The 23443-nt window shown below is 37.0% G+C and overlaps 2 protein-coding genes across 2 annotated transcripts; both read left to right on the forward strand.

Annotated features, from left to right (window-relative positions):
• Positions 1 to 878: 878 nt before the first annotated feature.
• On the forward strand, positions 879 to 11416 carry LOC136226974 (ATPase GET3B-like). Its single transcript, XM_066015686.1, has 11 exons — positions 879 to 1159; positions 1942 to 2153; positions 2260 to 2322; positions 2470 to 2580; positions 3091 to 3165; positions 3255 to 3323; positions 3399 to 3464; positions 9806 to 9880; positions 9968 to 10066; positions 10328 to 10462; positions 10900 to 11416. The coding sequence occupies exons 1-11, from the start codon at positions 937 to 939 to the stop codon at positions 11035 to 11037; spliced, it is 1266 nt and encodes a 421-aa protein (XP_065871758.1). The 5' UTR covers positions 879 to 936; the 3' UTR covers positions 11038 to 11416.
• A 466-nt stretch (positions 11417 to 11882) lies between these two features.
• Positions 11883 to 13942, forward strand: LOC136227682 (uncharacterized). The gene is made up of 4 exons (XM_066016410.1): positions 11883 to 12418; positions 12790 to 13193; positions 13291 to 13701; positions 13781 to 13942. Exons 2-4 carry the CDS (start codon positions 13179 to 13181, stop codon positions 13898 to 13900), a joined length of 546 nt encoding a protein of 181 aa, XP_065872482.1. The 5' UTR covers positions 11883 to 12418; positions 12790 to 13178; the 3' UTR covers positions 13901 to 13942.
• Positions 13943 to 23443: the final 9501 nt, after the last annotated feature.

The raw sequence follows: 23443 nt of genomic DNA on the forward strand, positions 1-23443 counted from the left end.
CCATTTCGAGAGCATGCCCTTGTCGCATAATGTTAATGCCCCCCTAGACTAATCCGATGTTTTATGCCAGTTGTAAAGAGATTGCACATAAGAGCCTTTGTTGATGTGGCTCTAAGGTATCAACGTCTCTCACCATTTCTAGAGCTAGGTCGTTATTGACCTATTATAGTCGGTGTGCTTCTTCTTCTGTTGCTCTCTGGACTCTAGTTGCAGGGAGTGTGCTGGAGGAAGGGAAGTGAATGGAACTGTTTAAGCGAGTCATGTTATGCTTGATCCACGCTCACCGCACCAATTGAATATGGCAGAATCTCACTCCTCTTATAAGCCTGAAATAAGATAGAACTATGGTCAAAGGAGGAGCCAAAGTCCGGCTAACCCGCTCCAATGCCTAAGTTGGTTTTTAGAGACGATTTGAAGATGAACATAATATTAAATCAAAACTATAATGTAAGCTTAATAAATAATGAATGAAATAGTGTACCTCCAAGTGTCTTACTCTATTTATATTGTGATCGAATAGAGATGGACAGTTATAAGTTTTGGAGCGTGTTGAGCTAAGTGTCATATTTTGGTGGGTGAACATGTGCCCACAGATCGGGTTTTGATCTTTGACGGGTCAATGAAGATCTCTCGATCGGGCTAAAATTGTAGGACTGGGTCGTATTGAGAACCGATTCTATGTGATGATCTCATATGAGCTCTAATTCATGTGGTGATTTAGATTCCATAAGTGGGAAGTGGGTGTGTTTATATTCATTACAATGGATTCTATAAATTTTTACACAAAATTGTATATTAACCGTAAAAAGTAAAAAGAAAAGCCAACAAAATAAAAAATAAAAAATATAGGAATGGGCAAAAGGTTTAGGATACAAACACGCCCACACAATCTAAAACGAACTTCGTGCTTCTCTTTTTTACCAGAAACTGAGAAAAATGGCAACAAGTAGCAGTGTGGCAAGAAAGTGTATGTGTAGTTTCGTTCCCTCCCCTTCTTCTTCAGCTTCATTTTCTCTTCGCAAGTTATTACCTTCAAGAAACTCTATGGCAGTAATGGGATTCTTTTCTATTTCACCAAAAACTTATTCCCCTATCTCTCTTACTACAACCTATATCGCCTTCTCCGTCAGACAAAAGTCTTCCAGGAATTCACTTCGAGGTGATTTCTTCAATACCAGTTTCTTATATTTTTCTTTTCTGAATTTTCTCTCTTTTCAGTTTACCTTATCAGTTTTATTGAGTGAAATATCTTTAATTGAATCTCTTGTGCCACTGTTTTAGAGTTTGATGGTTTGAATTCTACGTTCTGGATAGCCTATGGTCTGATTTTGGTTTCGTTGCTGGTGACTAATAATTTGGTGGCTTAGAATTACAAATATATCAATTGGGATTAATTGATTGATTTTTTAGTTTCAGTGAGTAGGTCGGTATGAAAAGGATTCGATTTAGAGTACTGGAATGGGGATTTTTTCCGTTGCTTTTTGCTTTAAATAAATGAAGAAAACCAAATAGGAATGCTAAAGCTCCTCAAGAGGTGGGGTTTTCTGCAAAGAACAAATATTGAGTTCTGAAAGAGTTAGGTTTTGGTTAGTTATTAATCCATCCATCAAAAGTCAGGAAAATGCATAATTAAATTTACGCTGCTCTATAGATGCTTCTCAGTCTAGATTGAATATCAATCCATGTTTTGACAATGACATTTCTGGTATAGTCACATGCTAAAAGTCATTTAGGACTTCTTTTTTGCTGAATGTATATGTAAGTGGCTGCAACGCCTAGACTTTCTAAATTCTATTGGAATTTGTTTTACGGCATGGTCCTTGGTGGTTTCGAGAAGTAATTCGATACATAAGTGCGTCTTTTGCTGTCTTTATTGCTTCTTTGGAAACTTTGGAGCTATAAATTGATTTTTTCTTTTTCTTTTTGGCACATTTTTCTCAGTAAGATCTGTGGCTGCTCCAGCGGAAGACATTGCTGGCTTTGATGATATGGTTTCTGGGACACAACGGAAGTATTACATGCTTGGTGGGAAGGGCGGAGTCGGAAAGACAAGTTGTGCTTCTTCACTTGCTGTGAAATTCGCAAACAATGGGCATCCTACTTTAGTGGTTTCAACTGATCCAGCACACTCATTGAGTGATTCCTTTGCTCAGGTTTAAAAATCACCGAATTATTAATTTTCTGTTTTCAAAGTTCTGAATCACATTGAGAAAGAAAGGGTTGAGATACAGAATTTGTCATGTATTTGTGCTAATTCAGAATTTGACTGGAGGGACGCTGGTACCAGTTGAAGGACCTGATTCCCCACTATATGCACTTGAGGTTTGTTGTAGCAGACCTGCCTGTTAATTTTTTGTAACTATGATGTTTGCATGATAGTCAATGATATGAAATAAAAGAATTTGCTTTGAATGAGTTTATGATGGTTTTCTTAATTATATGCTGAGTAAGATCTTTAATTTGAAACAGATAAACCCAGAAAAGTCAAAAGAAGAATTCCGTGCTGCTACTCAGACAAGTGAAGGAACTGGTGTAAAAGACTTCATGGATGGCATGGGTCTTGGAATGCTTGCTGAACAGGTAATATTCTATCTTTAATGTTTTACCTTTAGTTGTTTGGACCGCAGGATTAGATTTTAGAAAGCATCTTATTTGTTGTGAGTTCCAAATAATCCCTTTCTTAGAGTGCCTCAATAACAACGCATGTTTAGCATAACCCAAGCATGCTAAATTTGTTATTTTATTTATGCTAATTAAATTTTATTAAAGTAGTAGTCGATATGAATTGGCGCAACGGTAAACGTTGTTGTTGTGTGACCAAGAGGTCACGGGTTCGAGTCTTAGGAGCGGCCTCTTGCCAAATAAATTGGCAGGGGAAGGCTTGCCCCCAGTACACCCTTGTGGTGGGACCCCTCCCCGGACCCTCGCTCAGCGGGGACGCGTAGTGCGACCGGGCCGCCCTTAGTAGTCGATATGAACCTCCATGCTGTACATTTAATTTCTCCCATTGTGAGGAAAATCATAATTGATATTCTTGCATTTATTGCGGTACATGCTGCTGACCTTTTTCTAATCCCTGCATTGACAAAGATAGGAGAATTGAAATTGGGAGAGCTTCTGGACACGCCTCCTCCTGGTCTGGATGAAGCTATAGCAATTTCAAAAGTATGCTTTTCTAATTTGTTCATCTTGCATACTCTGGATTAACCTGCCTTTTTTGTTTCTTTCTTATTGATTATAGATCCTCTTGGCAGGTTATACAATTTCTAGAATCAGAACAATATAGCATGTTTACCAGAATAGTGTTTGATACTGCACCCACGGTGAGAGGAAGTGCCATAATTTATGTGACAATTTCTGAAAATGATTTCGTTAAGGTTCATTAATTTTCTTTTCAGGGCCATACGTTGCGACTTTTGTCTTTGCCGGACTTCCTGGATGCATCTATAGGCAAGATATTGAAGGTATGAATTCGAATTTAACATTGTGAAAACCTGTACCTGTCTTTTAAACCATTTTGGTGTTATGTTTGTCAGAAATAATACACAAAACTATTCTTTGGCCTTATAAGTAAGCTTAAATTTTTGGTTAAATGATTTCATGATTAGAGCTTCTTAGACCAAGGGGTCGAGGGTTCAATCGTGACAACACCATTTATTATTGAATTTCAAGACATGGTGGAGTGGGTATGTGTTGTACACGCTTCAATCCCAAAGGGCGTTTACTTGCAGGTTGATATAGTTTATTGCAAGAATCTAGGCTTTTGGGGTGGTGCCAAATGTAAAAGTTGAATCAACCAACCGGAGATTGCAAAATGATCTCTATTGAGGAATTGTTGTGTATGTACATGCTTGTGCAATAGACACACACCCTGATAAGATTCAGAATAGAGAAAACTAAATGTAGCAAAAAATGATATGGCGGCAGAAGAATCAAGATGTATTATAATGAAAAGTAGCCAAACAAGAAGAAAAAGGAAATACAGCAGAGAACTAATCCCACTGCCCAAGCTCAAGAGCCGAAATGACAGAAAATGCAATAATCATGACATACCCTCCCCAAAACAATACCACACTTATATGTAAACATCCTGATTCTCTCACTCTGCCAATAACTAACTATTCTCCCATCAGCCACCATGTGTCCCACCCTTTTTCCTTGAGTACACCTTCCATACCTTGGGCCTATATGACAATTAATCTAAACTTAGGCCCTTGTCTCCTTCTCTATCAATGCCCTCAAGTCTGAAATCGGGAAATTGGCTACGAATGGAGTACTCATCCTCCCAAGTAGCATCCTCAACTGTGCCATTCTGCCATTGAATCAACCATTGTTGTGTTCTTTCACCTTGCTTATTAATCTCCCAGACAGCCAAGATGTGAGATGGGTGGGGGGAATCAGCCTCATCAAGAGAGGGATTGACAGGGAGGGAGTTTTCAGTTGGATGATTTCCGACGGCTCGTTTCATAAGGGACACATGAAAAACAGGATGAATCTTGGTTGTTGGTGGTAATTGCAGCTTGTAAGCGACTGTCCCAATCTTTTGTCAGAGTAGGAATTAGGGCAGAAAATAGAATTTAGGAGAAGAGAAGAACATAGGAGAAAGGTTACAGAGAAGTAGGAATAAGAAAGTAGAAAAGAGAGGAGAGGAAGAAGAGAGAAAGGAATAACTTTTCATAATTTTTTTTGATAACCCTCCTTGCAAAGGTATGACTCCTAATATAGGAAAAGGTACTGCTGATGTGGCAGCAGTACACAACTTATAGTTGTAATGCCTAGAGCCATCTAACTAACTTCTAACAGACTTTCAAGGAAAAAACTAGCAAGTAATAAGTAATTAATTCCCCTTTTAATGCGTATCTAATATCGTGACATCTTTTTCATGATCCGAAAAGGTCTGTATTAGGACTGATCCTCCACACGACCAATTGTTGGTGATGGGAGTGCAACTTAAGGAAAACCCATTCACCCACCTCAAATGTAACATCACGACAGTGTGGGTCTGTAGCAGCTTTCATCCTCGACTGAGCACAAGAAATATGCAATTTTAATTGCTTTAGGTCTTCATCCCTATTGATCAAATCCCGATACACTGCTTCACAACGAATTTCCCCGGGAACATACTGAAAACATATACCACCTCAAAGGGAGTAGTATTGGTGGAAACATGGAAAGAAGTGTTATGCCAAAATTCCGCCCAAGGTAACAAGTGAGACCGATTCTTGGGTTGATTAACACCAAAACGACGGAGGTACGTTTCGAGGCTTCGGTTAACAATTTCTGTTTGCCTATCCGTCTCTGGGTGGTAAGTTGAGCTAAGACGAAGTTGACTGCCATGTAAAGAGAAGAGTTCCTGCCAAAGATGACTTATAAACAAGGGATCCCGGTCAGTGAGAATGGATTTTGGAATCCCATGAAGTCGGATAATCTCCTTGAGGAAAATTTCAACCAATGAATGAGTTGTGTATGGATATTTAAGGGGAACAAATTACAATACTTAGAGAGTTTATCAACTACCACCAGCACATACCCCTTTGATTTCGGTAAACAAGTAATAAAATAAAGAGAAATATCCTCCCATATGTTCTGAGGAATCTCCAAAGGTTGTAATAATCCTCCTGGAGGCAAGATAGACGCTTTTTGGTGTTGTCAAGTATCACAAGAATGAACAAATTCTTGGACATCCCTATCTAGTAGACGTAAAGTAATGTAGGAATCCAAGGAGAGGAAGCAGAAATTACCAAACGACCTTTATAATACAGTTGCTTATGGAGCAAGGAATATCTGGGTCTAGGCTTTGAGTTTTGGAGATCATAAATAATTTCTGTAGTGGTTCATGAGTATCTACACTCTCCGTTAAGAGTTTGTTGTCATTCCATTCAGGAAGAAAGCATAGTACAAAGCTTGGTTTCTTCTGTAATTCTAGAAAGAGAATCTGCCGCTCTGTAGTCCCGGCCCGGCTTATAGCAAATAGTGAATTGGTAACCCATTAATTTGGCTAGCCAATTTTGCTGATTAATAGTTGTGTTTCCGTGATGTAATAAATGTCGCAAACTCTATTGATCAATGTACACTGTGAAAGATCGGCGAAGCCAACAGGGACGTCAATGTTGTATAGACAACAACACCAAGGCCATAAGCTCATTTTCATAGGCTGATTTGGTTAAATTCCTATCCGAAAGAGCCTTACTAAAATAGGCTATGGGTCTACGGGGTTGCATCAGGACTTCTCATATGCCTCTTCCTGAAGCATTGCACTCTATCTCAAAAGGAAGGGAAAAAATGGGTAATGCAATGGTGGAGGCTGTTACCATGATGGTTTTAAGCTCCTCAAATGCCAATTGAGCCTCTAGTCCCCAATGGAAATTATCTTTTTTGGTGAGTTCAGTCAATGGTCGTGCGATCTTTCCATAATCTTGAATGAATTTCCTATAATACCTTGTCAATCCTAAGAAAGCCCGAACTCCTTTTACGGAAACCGGAATAGGCCAATCAAGGATCGATTGAATCTTTTTCGGATCCATAGATACCCCAAATTCATCAATTATATGCCCCAAATACTTGACCAATCGCTGCCCAAAATGACATTTCTTCTTATTGACTACAAATTGGTGGTGTAATAATTTTAGAATAGTCATGAGGTGAGACAACGTAGGACTATAAACCAAATATCGTCTAAGAACACCAACACTGGTTTTCGCAAAGAGGGCGAAAAAATTCATTCATTGCTGATTGGAAAGTTGCTCGGGCATTGGTTAAGCTGAAAGGCATGACTAAAAATTCATTGTGCCTTTTATGAGTGTGAAAGGCAGATTTCTCAATAGAAGATTCCTGCATCCTGACCTCTGAAAATCCTGACTTCAAATCCAATTTTGAGAAGAAGCAAGCTCCATGTAATTCGTCTAGAAGCTTTTCTACAACTGGAATGGTGTACTTGTCAGGAACTGTCACCTTGGTGATAGCCCGATAATCAATGCACATTGGCCACGACTGATCCTTCTTCTTGACTAAAATCACCGGATTAGAGAATGGACTCTGACTCGGTCTGATAATTCCGTGTTGAAGCATTTCCTGAACTTGCTTTTGTATTTCGTCTTTGTGTAAGTGCTGGTAACGATAAGGAATTGGCCCTTGCCGTTCGAAAAGTTTTATGGCATGCTTAATTGACCGTTGAGGAGAAGGCCTTGAGGTGGTTGGAAAACAGATTCGTACAAGTTAAGGAGTTGTGTTAATTCGATATTTTGGGCTTCTGCCCTGGGTGGGTAAATCAATTTCAGCCACATCCCCTCCGATACGTGTTAATTGCTCCTCTAGCCAAGACCTCAATGATGGATGGCTGGCTGGTTAGAACTGCCTAGAGCAAGTCCCCGCAATTCGACCCGAGTATCGTGATAGGAGAATCTCATTTGACTGGTTTGTCAATTAAAAGTGACGTCTCCCAAAGTCTCCAACCACTCAATTCCTAGGATCATATCCGGAGCACCCAATTCAAACACTACGGCATCAACCACACAATGATAGTCCCCAAAAGAAATCTCGATTCGATTCCCCTGCATTGCTCTTCAATCGAGATTCGAAATTGTGAGTAGCTCCATTATCAGCCAACATAACGGCAGGTAATCGTTGCAACATTTTGCTCAGCTTAATGATTTTCAGACTTCCATTCTGCTGATCAACGAGTCATCCATGCTCTAAAATCTAACATTCTTCTTCAGGTTCTGCTTCATCATCAGAAATAGCCTTGCCGCAATAAATTTCCCCATCGTCTGAAATTGCAACATTCTCGGGTTCTTTAGGCTAGCCTCGCGACACTTGTGTTGAGGTGAGTAGGGTTGAGCACAACTAAAATACAATCCCTTCTTCCTCCTATCTTCTCATTCTGATTTAGTTAGATGGTGAATTCCAGATGATCGATTAAGAGGAGCTGTGGTTTTTTGTGGAGCTGTGGATCTTTGTTGGTTGAGATGTGGGTTCAATGCATTAGGGATGAAATTAGGATTTATGGCCTTTTTGTCTGTATTGGAAAAGAGAGAAGGCTTACCTATTTGGGCCAAATCTTTTTGGTGGGGCCTCCATGAGGAATTAAGTAGGTATTTAAAATTAGACTCTTGGTTGGCAGCTCCTGTATTTCCCTTCACCGAAGGACGACTAACAGCGTAACCCAGTGCGGTTCAACATCTCCATAGCCTCTACGCTGGAATGGGGTCACAAAGTTTTCACCCAACGCTTGACATCCTCTCTCAACCCTCTGAAAAACATTCCAATTGCATCTTCCTCTGTCTGATGGGGAAGAAGAGCAGAAATCGTCTCAAACGAATCAACATATTCTTCAACTGAACCCAGCTGAAACAGGGAGCGCAACTCTTCTTGAGTATTTTGGAATTTTGTGCCGCTAAACCGGGTTATCAGCTTGCTACGAAACTGATCCCATCCAATATGAGGATTTTTAGCTAACAAATTAGCAAACCAGCTATGTGCAGTTCCGTCCATGCACATTTGAGCTAACGTCAGTTTCATTGTCCTCGGAGTATGGTAGACTCGAAAATACAGTTCAGCCTTCGTGATCCATCCTCGAGGATCCAAGCCTGAGAACTGAGGAATTTTAACCTTTGGTACAGGAAAAGGAGCGCTCTCAAAGTGGTTGGTTTTGATCAGACTATCCTGTCCCCGAGTAGGTTGCTCTTGATGTGGATCTCCATTAGAGCCTAAAGTTGTGCGATTCTCTCCGCCGGATTGAAAACCACTGCCCTGAGCAGAAGAATCCTTGGTAAGTTCATCATCTTCCTGGTGAGGTTGCTTGCCCTGCTGCTTCAGGCAACCCAGGACTATCCTCTCTATTGTTTGGGGTATGTCAGTAAGGATCTTCTGCATAGAAGACATTTGGGTTTGCACTTCCCCAATCTTTTCATTATGCACATCAATTCTATTTTGCATTCGGGTGGTGACTGCGCCGTCATTTCCCATGGTAATAACCGGCAGGTCAGATCAATTTGAAAAGATTCAGAACAGAGAAAACTAAATGGAGCAAAGAAATGATATGGCGGCAGAAGAATCAAGATGTATTGTAATGAAAAGTAGCCAAACAGGAAGAAAAGGAAATACAGCAGAGAACTAATCCCACTGCCCAAGCTCAAGAGCCGACATAACAGAAAATGCAATGACATGCCCTCCCCAAAACAATACCACACTTATATGTAAGATCCCGATTCTCTCACTCTGCCAATAACAAACTATTCTCCCATCAGCCACCAAGTGTCCCACCCATAGTAGTCAAATCGAGATTCGACTCGTGAATCGAAATCCACATTTTGTGAATCGTGACTCGTGAATTGAATTGTAAGATTCGGTTCAAATTCGTAATATTATAAAAAATAAAATATTTATCATGTTGAACTCAAAATATTATCAAATATTAGTTTAGAAGTGCAATTTTAATATCAAAAAGGAAATCATATCAACCAAGTACTTAAAATTCAAATCTAATGCAAATGCAATCTTAACAAATTAGACTCTGTTTAGTAACTTAGTGGAGATGGAGACTTTGAGTTCCCGATTCTGTTTTTTTTTTTTGCTTTGTTGTCAACTTGATAATGATGGAATGAAACTAGTTTGAGTTGATAACTTGATAAATAACAATCGGACTAGAGGATAGTAGCTTTAGAGTTAATGTGCAATTACTTCAATTGTTCAGTTGACCAGTTTTAAATTGTTTACTTCCTCTGCAATGAACTTTCTCAGGATTATCATCTGTTTCCTTCTTAATTAATAGGAAATGATTCCGAGAGTATTTCACATTTTATTGCAGCTTAGGCAAAAGATATCTGCTGCCACATCTGCCATCAAATCTGTTTTTGGGCAAGAAGGAACCCAACAGAATGCTGTAAGCAAAAATTCACCAGGAGCATATCTGCCGCTCTCAGGTCATTGAGTTTCTTATTATTTTTTTCATGCATGTATATTTTGTCAGGCTGACAAATTGGAACGACTGAGAGAGAGGATGGTAAAAGTGCGCGATCTTTTTCGTGATACAGACTCGACAGAGTTTGTCATAGTAACAATTCCCACGGTACACAATTTTAAGACTTCACTTATACGCTTTATCAATCTGTTGATTGAAGGATTTTCTTTCTGTTGTTAGTTTGTTGAGAAAAGTGCTTTCTGAGTTTTATGAATTAAAAAATGCATCACTGTTTTGTTTTGAATTGGGGAAGATACTTAGTGTGAACCCATTTCCAACTAGAAAACAAACTTAAATCTTGAAATGTTGCACAGCTAATGTGTTCCAGGGTATAGTAGCTCAATCTTTACCAATTCCATTATATGCAAGGTGATGGCAATTAACGAGTCGTCAAGGTTGCGTGCATCTCTGGAGAAGGAGAATGTTCCGGTTAAGAGGCTTATTGTTAATCAAATTCTTCCTCCTGCTGCCCATGACTGCAAGTTTTGTGCAATGAAAAGAAAGGTATTTTGAGTTGCTAATCATTCCATTTTCAGCTTTCTGAAAAAAAGGGTGGCCCGGTCGCACTACGCGTCCCCGCTGAGTGAGGGTCCGGGGAGGGGTCCCACCACAAGGGTGTACTGGGGGCAAGCCTTCCCCTGCCAATTTATTTTGGCAAGAGGCCGCTCCTAAGACTCGAACCCGTGACCTCTTGGTCACACGACAACAACGTTTACCGTTGCGCCAAGGCTCGCCCTCCATTTTCAGCTTTCTAACTATTAAAAATAGCATAAGGAGCGGTAATTATTAGGTTTCGACTTTCGAGAAAATGAAGCAAAGCAATGCATTGAGAAGAGAAATTCAAGTTTGGATTTTTCTTCTCTTTGAATATGACTAACTAGGTTCTGAATGAGTGGTGGATGGAACAAACTTGTGAATTATTAATGTGAAAAACATTACAGGATCAAATGCGAGCGCTCGATATGATAAGAAATGATCCAGAACTCTCGAGTCTGAAACTGATTGAGGCACCCTTAGTTGATGTAGAGATCAGAGGTGTTCCAGCTCTTAAATTTTTGGGTGACATTATATGGAAATGAGCTTCAGGAGAATGAATGTATTGCATAGCATTAGGAGAATGTGTGTTCCAGCAGGCTGGAGTTAAACTCTGAATAATTGTGTTTTGCTGAACACCATTACATTTTCACTTGAGAATACACATTTTTGCCGGTGGAAATTACCAGATAGAGAAGAATATGAAGCTGCCGTTGCCGCTTAAATCAATAACTGTCAGACCCAGTTATTGCAGGTTAAAAAAAAGAAAAATCCAGTTTAGGGATATAGAAGTGTGAAACATCTGTATTAAACTTTGCTATATTGTCCATAATAACATTTTTCATGTATTCCATCATCTGAACCTTTTGTACTAAACTTGCAATTGGAATCAACTGATACACTTGTGCAGATGCATTCTGATTTTCTTTTCTTCTAACTTCTGAATTAGTTCGGTACGGTTTGGACCAAACCAAAATTTTAGTTCGGTTTGAATTGGTTCAAGAAATAGATGAAATTTCGGTTTGGTTTTCAAATCAAACTGATCCATGCTCACCCCTACAGCGTCTTGTCCAGTGTTGATAACATTGGTTTTAGATTTTTTATTTTAGATTTTTAACCATTATATTCGGCATAAACAAGCAGACAGAAAATAACAGAGTAACATGGTCATTTTGTATATTACTATGGTGGTCGTGAAAGGGAAGATGTGTTTAGTTAAAAATCTAAAAAAAATAGACAAAATGACCAAAGGATTAATAGTGAAAAAAGATATGGACCTTATAATGTATTTTTCAAAATAGGATGACTAAACACTATGTTACGTAAAAATATGAAGATTAATAAATTATTTACCTTATTATTTATTTATATATGCTAATTATTATTATTATTATTTAGTTAAAAAACATATTTTTAATTGATATATTGAATTTTATTTTGTTTTTATTAATTTGATATTTTTAAATATTTTTAATATTTTTTAGGGTTAATTATAAAACGGGTCCAGATGAGAATCTCGTTTATATTTTAGATCCATTACCACACATCTTACTAAACTAGACATGTTCATTGTCTACTTTGCCGAAATATCATTAGTATATATTATCACTTAACGCTACTTATATTTCACTTTTCATCCTTTATGCAACCCAACTTCAATTTCATACATCAATCCAAGATCCAAACTCTTGTATTTTTTTGATTTTACATACATGAATTCTTTCATATATGTTAGTTTTGGTGAATTACTATACCTAGCCACTAATTTATACCTCTAGCCTCGGGAATAGACCGAACTACCCTTTGCACCAAAATTGAAAAAACTCAAAACCTCTCAAGAACCCTATACAATCTTCGATCAAATTCGGACTAATTTTTGAACCGAATCATGGATGGTGACAAAAGCCGTAAAGGGAAAGCGAAATGGTAAGATTTACAGTTTTATTTCGTTGAATTTCGCTTTGATTTGAATCTGTTTGGCGTTTTTTGAAAATCGCCGGAATCGCAGTCGGGCGTATGAAAATCACGCCCGACTAGTGGTTCCGGCGTAAGAACATCACGCCCGACCAGTGGTACGGGCGTGATAGCCACATGCTCGCACCACTGGTCGAGCGTGATGTTCTTACGCCCGCACCATAGGTCGGACGTGATGTTCATACGCCCGACCAGTGGTGCGGGCGTGATGTTCATACGTCCAAGGGTTTTTTTTTAATTTATATTTACATTTAAATTAATTTAGTGTAATTTATAATTTATATGTTACAATTTTAGATTAACTTAATGTAATTTTTTTGTAGACGGAGCGGCCTACTAGGGGTGGGAAATCCATCCCGTCATCTGCTCGTCGTCTAGATATGGACGACGAGGATGATACACCACGCCATACGAGATTGCGTGGTATTGATCTATCTACTCGTAGGCGGAGAGGGGCTGCGACGAAGACGGAGCAGGTGAGGAGGGGGCCGATTGTGGATCAGCCCGATATTCATGGATCGGAGGGGGCGACTGATTTTGGTGACAGAGAGCCTGATAGCGATTCTGTGGAGGACTACCTAGATGTGGTAGCCGAGGTACTGCGACAGTCTGCAGCTGCACGTGAGCGCGAGGGTGAGGATATCGATGGGAGGTCGGGGTACCAGGCAAGACGACCGTCCGACTAGATACCATACGCGGGCAGCTGGACCGTATGACGGCAATAGAGGTATTTTATAAAATTTTAGAATTAATTTAAGTATTATTTATAGTATATTATTATTTATAGTATATTATTATTTATTATTGAGTATTATTTTTTTCAGGTGACGTGGTTGCCTTATGGTCCTGTCCCCGATGATGATCGGCTTCGAGTGTCCTACGCCGGTTGGATACGGTGTAGAGACATCGTCGAGCCGTATATGTCCGATCGAGCGCTGCGACAGGTCGGATATACTCAGCCTATCCCAGCTGAGCGTATTAGACCTGATAAAGCAGTACGACCATGGAGATCTTTATCGTACAACCTCACGCATTCCTTTGTCACAGTTGAGGATACCTGGCGGAGATTTTCATCGGCTCGGGGCATTGATCGGAGGAGATGCCGACCAGTTGGATACGATCCCACTGCCTGTGATCCTGCTTATATGGACTGGTATATGCGATATTCGCATCCTCATCTCCTTCATGCACCACAGTCTGGACCGGTCCAGCATGCTCGCGTCAATAGCGAATTTGTAAGTTTATTATTATTTAATATTATTATTTAGTATTAGTTTACATGTGTTTATTTTTTAATATATTTTTTTTTTGCAGTGGGTTAGCTGGTTGTGGCGTGTCACCCAACTAGCGGCTACCCACCGATCTGACGAGGATGCTCCACGCATTAAGAGGGAGATAGATGAGTTTATGGAGGCGTGGCGTCGGGCGAACTAAATTATTTTTGTAGAACTTCATACATTTTAACACTTTTGATATTATATGTACTCTTTTATGTTTAGTAATTTTTATTTTAATGTTTATGTTTTTAAATTTTATTTGTTAAAGGGTAATCCGAGTTAAAATGCCGTAATTTTATTTCTAAACGGATAATTCGACTTAACCACAATTATGAACTATTTTTTTTTGTGATTTATTCATGCGGGCGTGAGGTAATCACGCCTCACCATAGGGTGAGACGTGATGCTATCACGCCTCACCGTAGGTGAGGACGTGATAGCCTCACGCCTCACCCTGTGGTGAGGCGTGATTACCTCATGCCTCACCATGTGGTGAGGCATGATTACCTCACGCCTGCGTGTCGGGAGAGGTTTTTTTCCCCATTTTCCCACTTCAAAGTCTCAAATGGTACTTTCGTCCTTTCACGGGCTATAGGTGGGAAATTGGAGCTGGGTTTAACAACACCCTAGTTTTGTGTATTTTAAGTTAGTTTTCACCTTATTGGGAGATTGAAATTTGGAGGTTTTCATCTAATTCGATGGGTTCGTAGTTGGCGATTTTGCTCCGCAGAATCGTAAATGGCGAAGCAAAGCTTCCACAATGCGGAGGTTTTGGGGTTATGGGAAAAAAGGTTCCCAGCGTTCCGCAGTTGTTTGAATTACGAAACTAATATGATATTTTTTACTCTTTTTCGTTAAATTGTTTTGACAATGTGTTTGTTTCTCAACCATTTTGTAGTATGTCAACCGACCATGTTTTGTTTGTGATAACGTGGAATGACCAATGGAAAATAGAGGGAAAAGCCACGACATACATGAGTGGTGAATCGAAGTTGCTTCGTGTTTAGAAAAATCAACTTCGAGAGATTACGGGAGAGAGTCTACATGTTTGCAGGAGTTGATTCAACCTCATTTGACCTATGTATGACCACACAAACAACATACGGTCCAAACAAAGTAGTAGTACTTATTGTTGATTCCAATAATGTTGTGTGCTTCATAGAGTATTGCCGAATGAAACCGAGCGATGTGATCCCACTAAATGTTACTTTTGAACCGCGAACAATAGATGCACAACTACCACGAGTTATGAAGGAGGAGAATGTTGGAACGAGTAACCTCCAAGAAGACATTACACATTCAAACGTTGTGTCAATTCAATAAAATTGTGATCCCACCATCTAAGTTGACACTCATTGGTCAGATAAAGAAAAAAGATCACAAATTTCAACCTCAAATCCAACGCTGATTTAGATGATATAACCGAGAATCTATTTTTTAATTCCGAAGAAATGGTATATGAAGAAAATATTTGGGTCCTTATAACTTCGTTGATGATGATGATGATAATAATGATGATAAAGAACAACATATCCAACGGAAACAACCTCGACGTCAATGTGTTCCAGAAACAAACGTACGAGCTGACCATGTCTCATTAAGTATCTATGAGACATGATGATGAAGAAATAAAAAAAGGACAGATTCATTTCGATGGTTGTCAAAGGTCCATGATGCACCTATGGTTCCTATTGTATCTAGTGCATCAAAATGGATGGTCGATTTGAAGGTGCATGATTTATTCTCAAGCAAACGAGAATTCCAAGATGCACTTGGAAAATATGCAGTTAAAAATAGATTTGAATGGAATACTTCATATTACATCGAAGTCAGCCCTTATTGTGATTGATGCCTTCGTATTCAAGTTAAAGGGATACTTGAATTTGATGCCTTTCATAATATCATCCAGAGGCACTCTTCCCTTTCTCTTCTTGGAATCCTTGGTTGAAACTTTCACATCATAACAAAAAATTGGCATTTAGTGCGAGGAAAACAAGAAAAACAAAACTACTTCATAGTTAACACAACTGCAAAAATAAAACAAGCAACAAATATTTCGCAGTTACATCAATTGCGAAATAGATGAAAAAACTGTGAAAATAATTGTTTTCGCAATTCCTGCAATCCCTTTGCAGTGTATGAAAATGCGGAGGAAATTCATTATTTATATAGATAAAGTTGACAAAACAATTGAACGATTTTTAATTTTGTTTGATATCTATCAAAACAAGCAAGCCTATATCATTCATTATTTGTATAGATGTTGTTATCATTCTTGTATTAAAAACTTTTCAAAAATCATTAAAAATCATAAAAATATGTAAGTTCGCAGTCATGAAAAACTTTCCGTAGTTGCTTAAACTGCTGAGGAAATCATGACCGTGAAACTATCGAGTTGCTAAAATAAAGGTATTTCTAACACATTCAATCATGTAAATACATCCCAGTTAATAAACATAACTCTAACCCTCATGTGCCCTTAAACCATATGAAAAACTAAATCCTTATTACCCTAACAAATCTCAAAAATCATATAAAAATCACGATTTCATGTTATTAGATGCAAGGAGATTGAAACTTATCTTCTTTCCACCCTTTGTCATTGAATTTGATGCAAAAATCCGTCGAAAATCTGACAAAATCGCCCTAAATTCTTCTACAGTTGCTTCAAATCTCTTCTGGTACACGATGACTTGGTAATTTTTTTCAAAATAAGAGTATTTTGGAAAGTAGACAATGAAAATGTTTAGTTTGATAAGATGTGTTGTAATGAGTCTAAAATGTAAACGAGTTTCTTAATTGGGTCAGTTTTGTAATTAACCCTATTTTTTATTACATTAGTAAATTAAATGAAAATAAAAGTATAGAACATCAAAATATTTTTTTTTCCTTCTGCAATAGTAAAAATCATAGTGCAAATTAAAAATAAAAAATAAAAAAGAAACTCGTGATAAACGAGTTTGAAATTTGTGGACAGTATTAAAATGTAGTCTTGCCATTGAGTTGTTAGCTAATATCAATAATAAACAATCAAATGGAAGACAAAAAGAAATTAAAGGCTTTGGTCCATAGCCTAAAGTAAGAATGTGAAGCCCTAAAACCCCAAACACAAAAACAAAAAGAAGATAGAAAAACTAAACACGAAAACTCCGAAAAAGAGTTGTTGTGGACCTCATCATTTTATTCGTAACAAATTTTATAAGATAATAGTTCTATAATTACAATTGTAATAAATTTAGCCCAATATAGAAAGTAATTTAAAATTTTAAGAAATCTAATAACCGGAACTGATCATATTTCTATGCCTGTCTTTTTTTATTTTTATTATTATTAAGTTTATTTACCAATCGAATAATTGGTTAACTAATTAATGATTAACCGAATTTAGTGAACTACTGTATGGTAAGTATATTTAATAAACTGATGAAATGATTAACCGGCCGAATTAATTTTAATAGATTGGTTAACTGATCATGTGCACTTCTAGTAGTTCCATATATAATGGGCCCACAAAAGACAAAAGTTGATGTATATCCTCTTCGTAGGATTAGACCATAGATGGAGTTGAAGTATTAGGTCATGTTCTTTATTACTTAATTTCAGTAACAATCAGTTCAGTTCAGTAGCAATCAGTTCATTTCAGTTCAATTCAGCATTCAGTAATTTATCATTATTTATTATAATTATTATTATTTATATAGAATTTATTATTATTGTTTATAATATATATATATATATAATTTATTATTATTATTTATTATAATTATAATTATTTATATATAATTTATTATATGTCCCAACTATATTTTAATTGTTTTTAATCATCTTCGTTAACTATCTACCAAAAAAAAAAAAAATCATCTTCGTTAACTTCATCATCATCGTCATCTTTATTCTCCGTTTCCACTTCATTTTCCGCTAGACGTGATTGCATAGAAATTTGTATTTGTATTTGAATGGAAATTTGTATTTAATTTCATAAGCTTTAAATTGTATGTAAATTTGTGTTTGTATGTAATTTGTATTTTCAGTTAAAATTAGACTCATTTTTATTTAATTTCCATAGGCTTTTATCGAATCGAGCTTTCATTTAATATTCAATTTAGTTTTATCTTTAATAATATATTTATTTATTATTGTTATTATTATTATAAACTTATTACTGTCTAATATTATCATTAAAATTATTTTAAATTCTAATATTATTATTATTGTTAAGTTCAGTAGCATTCAGTTCAGTTTAGTAATTAGTTCAGTTTTTTTCAACGATAAAAAATAGAGATTTAGTGTAGTTTGTAATCATTTATAGGTCCACTAACTTTAAGAGAGTTTTAATTTAACTGATTTTGTGGGGCGGGGCTAATTGGGGATTTTGGTATAGGTTGGGGAGCAAGTTGATGATTTTATGAGGTTGCTAACTCAATTAAATTTTATGGTATAGGTAAGGGGCAATTAAGCCTTTAATTAATGATTTGATATCAAAAAAAAAAAATATATATATATATAATAAGTTTTATTTATTTATTATAATAAATTTTATTCCATCCGTTTTTTAAAATTAAGGTATGAGAACTAAAAAATGTAATTAATTTTAATTAAATGATTTTATTATTTTTATATTAATATTATCTACTAATTAATTTTTATCTATTATTTTTTGACAACAATTTTTATCTTCCTAGACTGATCCCGGGTTAGGTTTTTGTTTGTTTGTTTTTTTTTCTTCCCTTCTTACCAAAAAAAAAAAGAAAAATATAGAATACATGCTAAAAAAAATAACGTTTTTATTAATATAAACTCTATCAAATCTTCTAAGTAAAAAATGTAAATATTGTTATAGATAACTATTTAAAAGATGAACTCAACCCACTATTTCTTAATTATTGGCTAGAAATCTCATTAATAAGGTAAAAAATGAACTAATATTATTTTTTATAAACAATTTAACTTAGTAAAAAAAAACCACTTTGAATTAAAATAAATCTCAAACATTTCCTTTTTATTCAAAGTTTTTTTTTTTGTTTTTACATATGATGTACTTTTCATCGCACCTTGTAATTGGAGCACTTCTCCCTGCAAAAGGCTTCTCGGTGCACTTTCCATCCTCCTTCAATTATTGGAGCACTTATCTCCAATATTAAATTGGCAATTCTTCATCGGCAATATATATCAAATTGATAATTTCTTCAGTTTTATTATTTCTGCAATCCTTTTGAACGTGCCAAAACTTCTTGCATTTGAAACATCGAGGCTTCCCTTTGTGCCAACGGTCTTTTTCTTTGTAACCATGCTTATCACAATGACCGTACTAAGGAATTTTCGTTTTTCCTTTTGAAGTTTTGACAAAAAAAAAAAAAAAAACTCTTTCAACCACTTGTTCATTTTCTCCATTTCTCAATGCTCTTCTTTGTTCTTGAACCTGCAAATGATTAATTAATTCAAATAAAGTCAATTTACTTATATTTCTTGAATATTCAAGAGATAACAGTTTAGCCTTAAACCTTTTTGAGCTCATAAACAAATTTTTTACAATTGTATTGTCTGGTAGATCTTCTCCCATCAGCCGAATTTTGTTCAGCACTGCTGTCAACTTATCATAATACTCATGAATCAACTCTTTTTCTTGCATATCTAGAGTCTCAAAATCCCTTTGAGATTCAAGACTTGCATTCTCGTTTTTTTCATTACCTTGATAAAGTTCTTTCAACTTATCTCAAACTTCTTTTCCTGTTTCACAAATCGTGACTCTTGTGAACATTGATTCTGAAACAGCAGCATGAATTATTGATAAAGCTCTTGGGACCCTTATTGATTCATTTTCATGAGTTATGATTTGATTTAGTATTAGATTGTTTTCAAGAGGTGGTATCTCCCTCTCAGATTCAACCCACTTCCATAAACACAGACCTCTCAGATGAGCTTTCTTTTTTACAGTCCAAATTTAATAATTTTCGTCATTAAAAATTGGAGGAGAAAGAATTGATGAATGGTTGAAACAATAATTATGTTTTCTCTCATATACTCACAGATCCTTAAGATTAATGAAACTCTAATACCACTTGTTGGAATTTTTGGATTAAAATGGTAGAAGAACTGATATAAAAAATAATTTTTTATTTATATAAACTCTGTCAAATCTTCAGTAATAAAAAAAACGTAAATATCGTGTCCCTATATAGGCTAACTATTAAAACTGAAAATACAACTTTTAGAAACTCAATCCACTATCTCCTAATTATTTGCTAGGAATCCCACTAATTCCAATAATAACGTAACAATGAACAAATACTAGTTTTAGGGGCAATTTAACTTAGTAAAAAAAACCAACTTTGAATCAAAAGCAAATCTCAACAATATATTTGGTAAAAAAAATCAATTAATGTGCATGGATTGTACCATAACGTCATGTATTATCTAACAACAAAAAATCTCTAGAAATATATCTATTGTGGAACGAATGAAGTATTTATTTTAGAGTTACAACATGTGACTGTGGATTTCGTTTGTACGTATTTTTTCTTTTTGAATAATTTGGTATCTATGTCAACCATGTTTAATATCTAATGAGCATAATAAGCAGTTACTCGAAATAATAATCAGCCATTGTATCAGTCTTGGTCTCAGAGCAATAGTTTAGCACATAATTTTCACATAAACAATTTGATTTTACCCGAAATATAAAAGCTCCATAATCGACTCTAACCCGCATTAGTCAGGTTCCCCATGTGTGTATCTTCAAGCAAACGATAACTGGATTTAGATGAGTACAGCCCATCTCTGAAAAAATGTCAAATGAGCATAACATCTAGCTGCATACCACCATGTTATAAATAATGTCAACTACCCGAGACAAGAACCATTCATCCAATCTACTCTGTTTCCAAATGCAAGTTCCTGGTAAAAGATCAGAAATCATCGCATCTTTGATTTCATTAGTGCAAACAGAGGTGATGCAATCCTCAAGCGAATATCTTTTTGGATAACTTTAATCGAACTCCATATGCTCCTCCAAACAAAACTGAGGTTATTGTCCAATTTAAGAAATAAAAGACCCACAAGCATAATATTTAGTTTTGAACAATATGCTAACCAACATATTAGGAATATCAATAAGTTTCCAAGCCTGTTTTCCCAACATTGTCAAATTAAAATCACGTAAATTTCGAAAACTCAACCCACTACAATCTTTACGCATACGCAACTTATTCTTTAAAAATTAAATGAAAATAAAAATGCTTTACATTATTTTTAGAATACTAATTGAATTAAATTTCTAACTTCATCCTATAATTTATAATTAAAATGGTTTGGTCCATAGCCTATGATCTAAGGCTAAAACCCCAAAACATAAGAAGACAAGAAAGCTACAAGGAGTACTAACTCTCCCGAACATATAGATGACACACCACACTAGTAAAGAACCAAGCTCTTTTCCAATTATTTAAGCATAGGGGTGGCAACAGGTAGTATACCCGCCGGTATTTGGCACTATCCGATCATAATGGGACTATCCGTATCCTGTATAAAAGGGTATGAAACGGGTATGGGATCAAAACGGGTAATGGGACGGGTATGGAAATACCCCCTAGGGTATTCGGTACTTGTTACTCGTCATAAATTTTTTATATATTAATAAATATAATTGTTTTTTAGATGTAAGACGTGAGTTTTGAACTTCAATCTTTTGTTTTTTAACCATTGAGTGATAGCACTAAGCTATTTTATTCTTATTAATTAAGATTCAATTTGTTGAATTTTTTGATAGATGATTTATTAAATTTATACTTTGTTAAATTTATAATATTTTTGTTTTATTTATTGATTCTTAACGGGTAAGCGCGGGTACCCGTGAATTAAATGGGACGGATATGAGATGCAAAAAATATACCCGTTAGGATAATGGGACGGATATGGATAATTAAAAAATAAAAGGGTAAGAGTTTAAGATTGGCATTACCCGCGGATACCCTACCCGTTGCCATCCCTATTTAAGCGGAAGAAAGAAGCTAAATGGAAGATAGAGAGTCATTAAATGGATTATCTAATTTCACTGCAACTACTTTTTTTAATATTCCCAACATTCATATTTATCCATGTTTTCAAATCCAAATTCCTTAGCCGGAACTCCCTTCCTCTTCCTCTTCCTCTTCCGCCAGGTCCGACGCCTTATCCGATCATCGGAAACATACTAGAAATGGGCATTAATCCACAACAATCACTTGCTAATCTCTCTAAAACTTATGGACCTATAATGACCCTCAAATTAGGAAGCATAACCTCCATAGTTGATAACATTGGGATATTTACCAAAGGATCAAGGGAGATATTTGCCCAAAACGGCCGTGTATTGATCACCTGATACCGGAATGCCATGGCGTATCAAGCAAGGGGATCTGACAGGCGGATCACCAAGACTCCGCCACGTGAGATCCGTAGTCAAACCTATATGGAGATCCGTCATAACCCCTCAATCCGCCAGCGGAGCAGCTGAGCTGATTCCGCAATAAAGGCCATTAATGAGCTATTAATGAGCTAACGGACATACTTAAAGGAAACCAGTAACCGCCATTAATGAAGCATTAATAGAGACTTTCTAGTTACTAAAGGTTACAACTTCATGACTATATATAGCTTGCATCTCAAGCTATCAAGGTACACATTGACACAATCTTAGAAACCCTACTTTATCAATTCAGTTTACTCTTCCATACTTTATATTGACTTTGGCATCGGAGCTTCCCCCCGTCGAACCCAACGACGCCCCCACAGGGACGGAAGCTAATCAGAAATTCTCCACGAGTCATCAATTGGTGCGGTGATCGTGGACCCTTGACCAAATAAAGGGTTTTCGTTCACAGTAAGACATGACGATTGGAGATCAGAATCTCTCATCGGGGATTGAAACACCGTTGGTAACACCATCAAGCCAACCTGTAACAAGCGCTGGTCGCGTTGATGTGGATGCTCCTACGACGCATGGTGAGAGGAGTATGTCACCAGATTCATTCATTGAAATATGTGCGGGAGCCATAGGAAGAGAGTTTGGATCTGAGATGGAGAACCGCCTAAGGTCATTCATGTTAATTCCCCCGCTTAGGCGCACTGCACCAACTTCTACAGCATCTCAATGGCCACATGCAGCCATAGGATCGAACGCCCATGATTCTTCATTTTTTTCAAACTCAACCTGCGGATTCCATGGTGATTACTACCGTCGTAGCTGGTAACCCACCACTCAATCGACAACTATTTTCTGATGGAGCGGAAGGGAGTCGAAGGAATGATCAAACTTTCCCAGGGGGGACCAATAAACCCTAGGGTGAATTTGGGCGGATCAGGTGCCCCTAGTTGCCCACGGTCGAATCTCCCAGATGGCGGATCGGAAGGCCGAAGACACAAAAAACGAAGGAAGGGAAGCGGCAGGCGATCAAAGTCACTTTCACCTCAGAGGCAAAGGTCATCCCGACGGGGCAGGTCTCCCCCACCCTCAGGTCGGAGACCAAGTAAGAGGCTAGTAGAGACACCTCATCCGGATAGGCCACAACCACCGCCGAACCAAGGGGAAGATAGACAGGCTCCTCCTGGAGGACATGCAGGTGGAGGGGGGCGTTCGCCATCAGATCCGTCGTCTAACTATAGCTCCTCATCATCTCTGAGTCGATCTCCGAACGAGAGACCTCCGAGTAGATCCAAATAGGAG

The sequence above is a fragment of the Euphorbia lathyris genome, chromosome 4 (assembly GCF_963576675.1).
Source record: "Euphorbia lathyris chromosome 4, ddEupLath1.1, whole genome shotgun sequence".
NCBI lineage: Eukaryota > Viridiplantae > Streptophyta > Magnoliopsida > Malpighiales > Euphorbiaceae > Euphorbia > Euphorbia lathyris.